Raw genomic sequence first — 12,979 nt, 5'->3', positions numbered from 1 at the left:
CTCTCTACCCTCACTCTTAAGCATCAGCATCACAAATCCCTACTTTAACAAAGACCAAAACAAAGATCAAACACACACACACACACACACACACACACACACACACACAGTGGAGACACAAATTAATATTCTCATAAGACAAACACACTCACACACACACTACATGAATAAAGCATAAAATTTAACAAGAGAAAAAGGAAGAAAGGATATGCAAAAACCTGTTCTGAAAAGAGAGCACTGGATTAGTGGAATACACTCCCTGATGAAGAGCAGTGTCCAAATATATATATATATATATATATATATATATATATATATATATATATATATATATATATATATATATATATATATATATATATATATATATATATATATATATATATATATATATATATATATATATATATATATATATATATATATATATATATATATATATATATATAACTGAATCCAGTAAAACTATAAAAAGGCAAATAAATACATCAATAAAATAAGCATACTGAGAGAGAGAGAGAGAGAGAGAGAGAGAGAGAGAGAGAGAGAGAGAGAGAGAGAGAGAGAGAGAGAGAGAGAGAGAGAGAGAGAGAGAGAATCAGATAGCACTCACACAGTAAATGACAAGTGTACAAAGATATTTCAGTCATAGCATAGTGCAATGCACTGTGTGTATGTATCTATGAATGTGTGTGTGTATATATATATATATATATATATACTCGTATATATATATATATATATATATATATATATATATATATATATATATATATATATATATATATATATATATATATATATATATATATATATATATATATATATACATATATATATTCTGAAACTGCATGTTGTGAATCTGACAGACCATTGTCCACTGCAGGAACTAGTGTTAATAATTTAAGTAAACATTTCCAAGTATTCCCAGTATTCACGTTTTTTTGATGCTGGGATACGTATGTAAATGTGAACACTAAATGTGATTAATATGTATAAGCAGATTCTAATGCTGATGCTGACTGTATTGAAAATGAGGATGTGGACACACATGCAGATTTCCACTTTAACTCTTTCATTGTGATATGGAATTCACAGAACAAAATGAACAAAAAGCTCTGTGCAAAACCTTTACAAGCACATACAAAAAGAGAAAAGTTATGCTTAAAAACAAATTTTCCAATGTCTAGCCAGCCAGCACAGTATAATGTTAAGAAGTGACTGCAGAAAAAAAGGCAATGTCTGGGAGTGCTGTGTGATTCAGGAGTGATTTGTCAAATAGCAATGAAAAGGTTAATGAAAAAACATATTTCATAAATGATGTTCATAAGAATCTCTGGTGCATCTTCTCACCCTATTTTGTCCACTTCTCTAATGCAAGAGTTAACCAGTATTCTCAATCGTTCATTCCTTCTCCTAGTAAACTCTGGAACTCCCTGCCTGCCTCTGCATTTCCTCCTTTTCTTAACTTGAACTCTTTCAAGAGGGAGGTTTCAAGACAATTATTCTCCAATTTAGAAAGATACTTTTTGGCTTTTCTATGGGGATTGGCACCTCAATGGGTCTTTTTTTTTTCTTTGCTCTTTTTTTTGCCCTATACTAGTGTCCCTCTTACAAAATTTAAAGAAATATAAAAACATCAAAATAAATAATCAAACAATCAGAAGCATGTTTAAAACCAAATCAATATTTCTAAGAACATGGCACATTTTAACACTATGGACTGTGAAGAAATGAATGTGCCATGGTCTGCTTAGCTTAGCTCCCCACATCAAGATACGACAAGAGGCACAGAACTCACCGTGATACCACCACTTGGTCTTCTTAGGGTTGGCACTACAGGTCTTGACATAGTAGCTGTTGTCTGGTGGTCGCTTCTGAAAGAGTTCATTGTATATGAATGAACTGAAAGAAATTTGGTAAAGACCAATTTGTGATTAGCTGAGATGAGGGTAAAGGGAAGAAAAGGAATGGATGATAATGAAAGTAACAATAGATATAAAATAATAATGAATGAGGGAAAATGGGATGCATAAATGTAGGAGAAAAGAAGTTATGAAAGATACAGTGTGTGGTTTTCTAAACCAAACACATGGTATTTTAATGCACTGTGACATACATAATACAATAAATGTGTGTTGCAGTTCTCTACAAATTCAACATCTGTCTTGAGCATGGGTCCAATGTCTTCAGCAAACTTAAAAGTCGAGGGCCATTAAAAATTACTTCACAAAACATAACTAGTCATAAAATACTATTTTTTTCATATAGAATTAATCAATATAAGAATGTTTAATGGCCACTTCTCTAGTTCTGGTTAAAGGTTTTGCTATTCTTTTTTGGGATTAGCAACTCAGTGGGCATTTTTATACATAAATTTTGTTACCCTTGGCTGGTGCTCCTCTTGCATAAAAAAATAAATAAATTAATTAATTAATTAAAATCAAATATCAATTCTTGGGCCTCTTGTTGAACCACACTGATGTAGAGTATGAAAAAAGTTCCTGCTAACCTTTTCTTTGCATGAAGAGAGCATAGAGATGATGGAAAGGCAGATGGCTTGCACAGAGAGAGCCGGGGACCAGTCTTCCGTGAGGATGCTGAGGCAGATGTGTCCGTTGGAATAGATGTGGGGATGGATGGGAATGTTTTCACCCACGAAGATCACCTGAAGGAAGCACACACACTTTAGAAGCTGCTCAGAGGAAACCTTTCGCTAAATAAAATGTTTACTGGTAGATAAGTCGATGCCTGTGGATGCCCGCTTCTTCATCCTGAGGTGGACTAGGAGTTTAGTCCTTGAAATCCGGGTGGCTTCTTAAAACATGTAAAATCTATCTATTCCAACTTGAAATCGTAGGAAACTGGATACTTAGACCAATAATTTTACAAAATACAACACAACTCACTGATTTTAAGGCAGCACCCGTGAAAGTTAGTAAAAAAAATACTTGTAATCTCAATAATCTGAATAAGAGACAGTGTTAAAAGAGAGTGTTAAAAATACTGCTACTTAATTTACTGAAACAAAGACAGCAAACATCGAGTTTCTGTGTAACAAATATTTAATAGATTACCTAATACTCTATCTAGAAAGAAATAATTCACAATTCGTACGTTTCAGGTTTTATTATGCAGAAGTTTGGTCATATGTTCTTGAAATGACCTTGAAATGGCATTAAAGCTTAAAGTCACTCACCCAACAGCCTGATCAGAGGAAACCAATTAACCACCAACACTAGTCACTGCTTTCCCAAGGTCTCGTGTACGTTTGAAGTATAACATGATTCGTAATTAATTCACAGTTTTATTAATCAAACACCCTCCCTTTGGTGATCAGTTCAGGCCGAGCAGACAACCACGAACATAGCAGAGCATCGCTTCCTCAGATGCACCGCTCTACTCAGTCACAGCCACGTCAGACAGACCGGTACTCAGAAACTCTCACGGTCACCGCAATTTTCAAAGGCAACAGAGATGATTAGCTTGGTTTTCAAAGGTGTTCCTCCTATTAATAATGTAGAAAACTTGTTAATCTGTCACTAAAACCATTAAAAAAAAAGTGTAACCTTATATACATGTCACAGTGTTGTTCTGACTGGCATAATGGGTAAAATGTTAAGTACCAACATGACATCATTGTTCTGGGGATGAAAGCACTAAACGCAGGTATGTAAAATTTAAAAAGACATGGACAGGCGCCACTCGTGTCCTCAAGCTGTCTGTTCTCTCTTTTGTCTTCCTCGGCGATGCTTTCTTTGCTCATCCTGCTTTCCGGGAATAGCCTTCTGTAATCCCTTCTCGCAAGACGGATGGGAGGAGACATTCCAAGGATTTCTGAATAAGTCACATCTTAGTTCAGTATCTGCGTGGCTGCCATTTCCGGCATGAACCTTGGGACATGCGCGTGACTAGACAAGGGTCTGCCGGTCCTGCGTTACACACACACACACACACAAAAAAAAAAAAAAAAAACGTTTGGACGATATTGAAACGACATTAGCGTTTTCATCTGCGGGATAAGTAAAGCTGGTTTAGGTTCGGTTCAGATTCATTCAGCTTATTAATTTCAGTGTGCATCCCTTCATTGTGATCATAATTTGAAAAGGCACCATATTTTGTCCAGAAATAAGTGTCAATGTCTAGAAATGAGTAGGCTAATGTTACTTCCATGATACCCGAACGCTTTAATGTCCCACTGACTGCGTGCCACGACGTGGATTCTCGCATGAAAATTCTGCCGAGGGACGCTTAGGTGTGCCAGGCCTGTCCCAACCTACAGTTTCCCTCAGTAATAATCACCACGGTGCGGCGGTTCTCAATTAACTGTGGGATTACCTCCACTCCCTTGCGACGATTCTCAGAAATCTCTCTCTCTCTCTCTCTCTCTCTCTCTCTCTCTCTCTCTCTCTCTCTCTCTCTCTCTCTCTCTGTGTGTGTGTGTGTGTGTGTGTGTGTGTGTGTGTGTAAAGGGTTACCAAAAATATATTCACACGATTATATTGCTTAATTAAAACACAGCAGAAATCATCTATAAATCAACGTCAACTCAAGAAAAAAACATCAAGAATTCCTTCAGCATGCTTGACCCGCAGCACCAGAAATTCAGTAACGCGGCAGAGGAGTTCCTTTGGCAGCAAAACATCAAGGCGTGGCGTGGGGGATCCTTCCATGTGCAAAGAGACAAGTCTAGCGTGAGTGAGCCTCTTCCTTCCGCTGACTTAACTTCGCGATGGTGTTACGTCTTCTTTCACACACTGCCCCCCCCCATACGCAGCCCAGGAATAGAAGCCCTGGGACCATATTCTGAAACACTTCTGCACACACCTCCACTACTTTCAAAAGGGTCTAGTTAAGGTCACACGAGTTTTCAAGGGTGTTTATATGCTTCTAGTGACAGAATAACGAAATTTCTACATTATAAACATGAGAATAACTAAATTTTTATATTATTAACAGGGGAGACGCTCTTGAGAATCCGGCCAGTCATCTCTGTGGCCTTTGAAAATAGTCGTTGTGAGAGAGCAAAGCGTTTGAAAATGTGACGTGACGGCAAAGGAGAAGCCGCCACACTGTGCCGCCCCAGCTCACCTGACACCGTGGGAAGGCCGTAATGAAGGGCCTCCGCACGTAATAATGTCAAGTGAGGCGGTGAAAATAACGAGCTGCTTTTATTATTAGCGCCGGTTTCCTTCCAGTGGGTTACGTTGTCAAAATGTTACTTTATGGCCACGGTATTTATTATCATGTCTCTTTCTATCTACGCATCCATATATTTACCTATTATTATTTTCTTCCCTTCTTGTTCAACGTTCTGTTCAACGGTCTATTTATTTATTTATTAGTATTTGCTCGTCGCCTCATTTAATAACTTTCTATCTCCTGTAATCCTCTACCTGCTTCTGTATTTCTTCCTTCCTATGACTTGAACTTTTTCAGGACACTTATTCTCCAGTTTTGGTTGATACTTTTGATCTTTCTTAAGGGACTGGCATCTCAGAGGCTTATCTTTTTTTTTTTTTTTTTTTTTGTTATCCCAGGCCGGTGCCCCTGTTACATAAAAAAAAAAAAATCAATTTCTCGTATTGATCCATCTGTATATTTTCCTCTTGTCTTCATATTCTCTTTCTACCTATACATCAATTTATCTGCCTATATTTTCTCACTCTTCTCTTCTCCTTTCTTCCTTACAATATCTCTCATTCTACCTCTACATCAATTTATCTACCTAAACTTCCTCCATTTTTCTTATATTCTCTCTCTTTCTACCTATACATCAACTTCTCTTCCTCTTTATATTCCATCTCTTTCTACCTACTCGTATATATATTTATCTATCTATACTTTCTCCCTCTTCCCTCCTTCCCCTTTCTTCTCACAACACAATTTTCTGAGCCAGCCATGACAAGTATGCGTCTGGAACACGGAGGCCTCGGCAGGAGCGGAGGAGGGACGAGGGAGGGAGAGGCGTGGGAGTGACGCAGTATTTACTATGAGTCTGGGCTGCTGGCGACGCACTTTATTGGAACAGCGAAGCTACACGTGTATTAAAATTCCCCGGGCCGTATTCTTAAACGTTTCGGCGTCACATCTCGAGTACTTCTGACAGGTTGTAGTGGAAGTTATTAATATTTTTCAAGGCGTTTCATCTCGAATGCTTTGAGTGGAGGTAGTAGCAGTAGCAGTAGTGGTGGAAGTTAAGATTTAACTTTTTTTTATTTATTTATTTATTTATTTTTTTTTATTTCATTTATTTATTTTTTGTGTGTGTGTGTGATTCTAGAGATAGTTTACGGTAGGTTTAAATTTGTTATGATTCTAAAGGGTCTTTTTATGGTATGAGCGATAGTGTGTTAGGATTTCAAGAGTGTTTTCGTGATTCTAGTCAATTTATAAGGATTTTCAAGGGTGTTTTCATGCTTCCAGTGATGGTTAAGCGAGAGTTTAATATTTGTTTGGATTCTCAAGTGTGTTTTCATGATTGCAGTGACAGTTTAGCAAGGACTTCTATTTATCAAGATTTTCCAAGGCTGTATTTACGCATGATTCTAGTTATACATTAGAAAGTATTTAATAATAATAATAATAATAATGATAATAATAATAATAATAATAATAATAATAATAATAATAATAATAATAATAATAACAATAATAGTAATAATAATAATAACAACAATAATAATAATAATAATAATAATAATAATAATAATAATAATAATAATAATAATAATAATAAAAGTGAAAAAATGAGTGGATGTTTTTTCCGTTCATAATGAAAGGCTGTGAAATAAATGGGAGAGGGAATCCTGCCAAATTACTGGAGAGAGAGAGAGAGAGAGAGAGAGAGAGAGAGAGAGAGAGAGAGAGAGAGAGAGAGAGAGAGAGAGAGAGAGAGAGAGAGAGAGAGAGAGAGAGAGATACGACACGGATCTTCCCATCGATATTTTCACAATCATCAGTGGACAAGTGACTCACAAAGACAGCGAGGGGAGAGGCGCAGGTTGGGCTACAGCATACGGCCTGTCTTCTGAAACACTGTGTTCTCTCACCAACACTATTTTCCAAGGCCACAGAGATGATTAGCCGGGTTCTCAAGAGCGTTTTTCCTGTAAATATTGTAGAAATCTTGTTAATCTGTCACTAAAACCATAAGGACACCATTGAAAACCCGTGTAACCTCAACTAGAGCCTTTTGAAATTAGTGAAGGTGCGGTGTGGAAATGCCTAAGAATACGTTCCAAATGCCGGATGCTGTTAAACATTCACAGTGTATCCTTAAAATTTAGCTTCCTCGTTTGTGGAAATACGAAGACTCATCCTGCGCCAGACGTGACACAGGAATATCAAAGACGAGAGAGAGAGAGAGAGAGAGAGAGAGAGAGAGAGAGAGAGAGAGAGAGAGAGAGAGAGAGAGAGAGAGAGAGAGAGAGAGAGAGACTTCATCACGTAGCTTAAAAATTCCAGTTTCCTTCGTTACTGGAAATAAGAGAACGGATCTTGCTCGTGAAAGAAAAAAAATACATAAAGGAGAAACTATGAAATCTTTAAAACAGAAAAGAGTGTTGGTAAAAGGGAAGGAAGATCATCACGTGTCTTTAAAAATTCCCTTCCCTTCGTTAGTGGAAAGACGGAAATCAATTCTGAACCACAAACCTGACGTGGGAGCTTCAAAGAGTCGAAAAAGGCAAACCCTGGGAAAGCGAAGCAACAGTTCCATTCCAGACGCGTACGTGAGGCGGCGAAGACAAACACCACCTTGACAAAAAGACGCCAAAACAAACCAGGGAATAGTCACGGCGGATAGAGAAACACGGGGGACCTCTGGCGGCTTTTCACTTACCTCAGGCGAGTCAAACGGGTATTTGGGTGAGAATTTGAACTGGAGTTGGAATTTTTCTCCCTCGTAGAGAGTTCCGGCGGCGCCTTCCATGTGCACCACCCACCTGAGGAAGGAGAGAGGCAGGGAAACATGTGTCAGACAGTTAAGCGGGTAATCTTCACAATCTCTAAATGGAGCGGCATGCCTCCACACACGACCCTGATTTGAAAGCGCTGCAATTAACCTAATGCTGCTAACTCCACGACCTTGCTCTCCTCCTCTTCCTCGGTTTTGACTTCCTGTGGTCTTGTGTCTGCCTGCTAGTCTGCCTGTATGTTAAGAGCGGCTTATAACCTACTGCACTGTACACTATAACACAACACTCCTCAATACCTGTAGACATTTATTTAACGAGGGATTGAATGGAATTTAAAACAGTAACAGATCTTCATGTATTTCTAATAAGCTGTCTGGTTTCACTACACTACGTAATATTAGAATAGCCTGTTTGCTTTCACTACACTGCTACTATTGGGACTAGAATGACTTATGGACTGGATGAGTGATGGGCTCTGGCAGGAGTGAGGACAGAGTGATGAATGAATGAACAAGACTAAATGAATGACTGATAATGCTACCGATGTGAGCGCTTGACAATAACGACAGGCTGAGAAACCAATCTAACAGAGCTAAACTAAAGAATCATGAAGACTTCGGGAAAAAAACAAGAACAGGAGAAGAGAAGAGGAAAGGAAAGGGAAAAGGAACAAGAAAATCGTCTCCACCACCAAAAGTAAACTCGTCTGAAAGCCACTTCTTCCCTCCCGGACAGAAAACGACCCTCGATTATTGGAAAACTGGAGCAAAAGCCGTCAACGATATCTGTGCGAGTAAGGCAACCACCTCGCGCTGCGCTGTTTGGTGCCGTATTCAGGAACGTTTGGCTCTCACGCTGGCTATTTTTTAAGGCCACAGAGATGACCAGCTTGGTTCTCAGGAGTATTTATCTTGTTAATAATGTAGGAATCTTGATAATCCGTCATTAGAACCATACAAATACCCTTGAAAACCCGTACATCGTCATCTAGAGCTTTTTGAAAGTAGAAGAGGTATGGCGCAGAAGTGATTCAGAATACGGGCGCTGAGGTGAGGGGACGAAAATCTCTCTTAGGCGACGCAGAGAGACGGGAGTGAGCACAGCCAGACGGAGCAGGAATATTGGGACCCCACAACCACAGCCTGCCTCCGAAATCTTTACTACCACTGGGCTTTCCTCGGTCATCAAGAGCAGGCTTTTCCAGAAGGTCAGAACCCTAACTATTACTGGATTTTTCGTTAAAGATGTGGAGAGAATCGACGTGGCTTGCTAAGAAGAGCAGACTAAGGGTTACTGAGAGAATACAGGGGTGAATTAAGGAAGTATAGAGCCACGCAGGAGAGTAACAGAGCGAAAAGACCAGGAGGGGACAAGAGATGGGGTCAGGGAAGCGCTGAGTCAACGCGGCCTGAGCTCCAGAGGGTGACGGGCATGTTAAGGGACAGTAAGTTGGCGTGATGTGGTCTATAGTGGGAGACGCGCCGCTCAGATCTGGAACTGTGAGCAATGGCAGAAAGCTGGATAAACCACTGCCTCTCAGGTCTCGCTGTGAGGGAATTCTGGGCGGCTGATAGAAAGACGTACAAATCTTCACTTTTTGACCCAGAAAATTTTGTTGGTGTGTCTGTATGTAAGTGTATATGAATGACTGTATGCATCAAGGTTATTTTGTTATGAAAATCGTACGAATGGTGGAAGTAAACAGAAATCTTCACTCTTTTACACAGAAAGTTCTATAGGGTAAGTGTGTGTGTGTGTGTGTGTGTGTGTGTGTGTGTGTGTGTGTGTGTGTGTGTGTGTGTGTGTGTGTGTGTGTGTAAAAGTATATGAATGTATGCACACAACCCCATTGGTGTATTATGAAAACCATTTAAATGATGGGATTAAGAACACATCTTCGCTGTTTGACCCAGAGACTCCTATAATGTGCGTGTGCGTGTACGTGGGAATATATGAATTGATACATTCTCATTCATGTTTGCATACAGGCACATCAATGCATTATGGAAATCACATAAAAGGGTAGAAAAAATAAGGTCAAAGTAACAAAAACGAGGAGACGCGTTGAGGGAAAGCGTGTAGCGGAAATAGAATGTGTGTGCCAAACTTTTTAAAAGATTTGCATGAAAAAAATAACTAACTGTATACAATTTTAAACGTCCACTGCAGTTGTACGTTGTGTGAAAGTTGAGTTTGTAATAATAATAATAATAATAATAATAATAATAATAATAATAATAATAATAATAAAAATAACAACAACAACAACAACAACAACAACAACAATAATAATAACAGCAACACCACCACCACTACCAACAACAACATTGAGTTTGTAATAATAATAACAACAATAATAATAATAATAATAATAATAATAATAATAATAATAATAATAATAATAATAATAATAAATAATAATAATAATAATAACAACAACAACAACAACAACAACAACAACAACAACAACAACAACAACAATAATAATAATAACAGCAACACCACCACCACTACCAACAACAACAACAACAACAACAGCAACAACAAAACAACAACAACAACAACAACAACAACAACAACAACAACAACAACAACAACAGCAACAACAAAACAACAGCAACAACAAAACAACAACAACAACAACAACAACAGCAACAACAACAACAACAACAACAACAACAACTAACCGCAATTTTAAACGTCAACTGCAATTGTATGCTATGAAAGTTGTTAGTCATTTTTCCCTTTAGTCTTGTTAATTCTCCCTCGTGGCTGGGGGACACTCAGCAGCTAGAGTGGCGGAACACTGCCAGCCCACTCCTGTTCCCGGCGCATCAGAAACGCTTAGCTCTCTTCCCACCACTATTTTGAAAGGTCATCGAGATAATAACCCGGATTCTCAGTAATTTTTCTACTGTTAATAATGCAAAAATCAAGTTCATCTGTCACTAGAACCATACAAACATCTTTAAAAACCCGTGTTTCTTCAACTAGAGCCGTTGGAAATTAATTGAGGTGCGAACACAAGTGTTTCAGAATAATGGCCAAAAGGCGACAGAAAGGGACGGAGCGGCGGGACTGGGAACCCTCTCCTCTGCACTTCATTTCTACAGTTACACAAGGCTGCCTGCATTAAAGGTTGATCTCAGCCCAGTTCCGTGCTTTGAAAGGTTTCAGCTCTTATAATGATTATTATCAAAGGCTACGCAGATAATCAGTTATGCTTTTAGTGATGTTCCTCTTCATGATGCAGAATCCTTGTTCAGCGACAACTAGAATCATGGAAAATATTTGAAAGTCTCGATAACTTCCAGCAGAGCGTGTAAAAAGTAGTTGAGATAAGATGCCGTAACCTTTGTAAATATGGTCCCTAATACAGATATAAAAAAAAAGAAAAAAATATTGTCACTATCATTATCACCATAAGAAACACCCTATTTCAAATTCAACACGAGGATTATCATTATCATTATTATTATTTAGAGCACCTTTTTGATTCTTAACACAAGGAAGCATCAGGAATCGAACAAATTAAAGGACTTGCAAGTAAAGACGAGAATTACCTAAACCCTGACAATATACCATGGTAATCTTAATCGAATGACTGCGTCTCACTAAATGGGGCATCCTTTTCAAGCTTAACACAAGGAAGGCATCTGGAATCGAGCAAACTAAGCGACTACCAGGTAAAAACACACCTTATTTACCCATGACAATATAACATGATGGACTAGTAGCAGTGGCAGCGTCTCTCACAGCGAACAATACACAGAGGAGTAAAAATATGGACTCCTTTACTCCTTAGTCCAGCTTCATGTGGAATAACGAAGACAGCTCGCGGCTCCGTATTCCATTAAGGTGAGTGAGCTTTGAGAGACGTGGGGCGGACGAGCTGTTACAGGCAGGGTGAGTGTGAGGGTACGAATAACCATCACCATCAACACAATACCATCCACGCCAGCCACTCCCGCCAGCACTTCACGACGAGAACCTCCCCACTCTCCAGTTTCTCTATGTCTGTATCCTGTTAGGTGATGTTCTTTTCCTTTTCCTTCTTTACTTCTAGCTCGTTATTTTGTATTCTTATCTTGTTTGCTTTCTTACATTTCTATCCTGTTTATTGATATTCTTTTCACTTCTACGTATATTTCTATCCTATTCCTTTATATTTTCATTTTGTTTTCCTTACATTTCTATCCTGCTCTTTCATGTTTCTCTTTTCTTCTACATTTATATATTATTCTTTCAAATTTTATCGTCTTCCTTTACATTTCTATCTTGCTTTCAGTTTCTATTTTATTTTCCTCCTAATTTTTTTTCACCGATCTCAATTTACATCGCATTTTTTTCAAACCTTTACCCTGTTCCTCAGTTCTCGTACATTTCCATCACGTTCATTCGTCTTAATATTATGTTCTGTTCTACATACTATCTTGTTATCTTACATTTATACCCTGTTCTCCATTTCTACCCTGTTCCCTCATATTTCTACATTTTACATTCTACTTTGTCCTCATATAAGCCCTCCTCCTCAACATTCTACTGACCTCTCTTTAATTTCTATTCCATCCCTCCCACACGTAGTATTAGAGTCAGTACTTATTATTTCCATCAGAGAACATCCATACAGATTAACAAGTGCAGTATCCTTTCCTCCTACGTATTATTATGTATTTCACTCATCTCTGTATTGTTCCTCTTTTTTAACTTTTTTTTTTTTTCCTATTCCCTGCAACGAGATTTCAGAGTTAAGTTCGCCTCTCGTGTCGGAAATAACAAAACTTAGGGACTCGAAAAGTGATAACGAGAGGAGAGAAATGAAAGAGGAACAACGAGGGAAAGTTTAGAACGTGAAGACTCTTGAAAAAAAAAAAAAAAGAGAGCGAGAGAGAGAGAGAGAGAGAGAGAGAGAGAGAGAGAGAGAGAGAGAGAGAGAGAGAGAGAGAGAGAGAGAGAGAGAGAGAGAGGCGCCGACACAGCACAGCACAAGAGCAGAGCGGCTGTCCCTGAGGTTGCAGAGATACGCTTAAAGGCGAGGAGGCGTCACTGCTGCACGTAGG

At 38.5% G+C, this 12,979-nt stretch overlaps 1 protein-coding gene across 2 annotated transcripts in view; it reads right to left on the bottom strand.

Annotated features, from left to right (window-relative positions):
• LOC135112873 (ubiquitin-conjugating enzyme E2 W-like) overlaps positions 1 to 12,979 on the bottom strand; it is a 103,693-nt gene that overhangs the window by 7,196 nt on the left and 83,518 nt on the right. For both annotated transcript variants that reach the window (XM_064027804.1, XM_064027803.1), the window contains 3 exons: positions 7,844 to 7,946; positions 2,513 to 2,668; positions 1,802 to 1,877 (listed from right to left, as the gene is read on the bottom strand). In XM_064027804.1, coding sequence (XP_063883874.1) covers positions 1,802 to 1,877; positions 2,513 to 2,668; positions 7,844 to 7,946 — 335 coding nt within the window. The remainder of the gene's footprint in view (positions 1 to 1,801; positions 1,878 to 2,512; positions 2,669 to 7,843; positions 7,947 to 12,979) is intronic.

This window comes from Scylla paramamosain, chromosome 24, assembly GCF_035594125.1.
Source record: "Scylla paramamosain isolate STU-SP2022 chromosome 24, ASM3559412v1, whole genome shotgun sequence".
Classification (NCBI taxonomy): Eukaryota; Metazoa; Arthropoda; class Malacostraca; order Decapoda; family Portunidae; genus Scylla; species Scylla paramamosain.
This window is presented reverse-complemented; position numbering and strand designations above follow the sequence as displayed.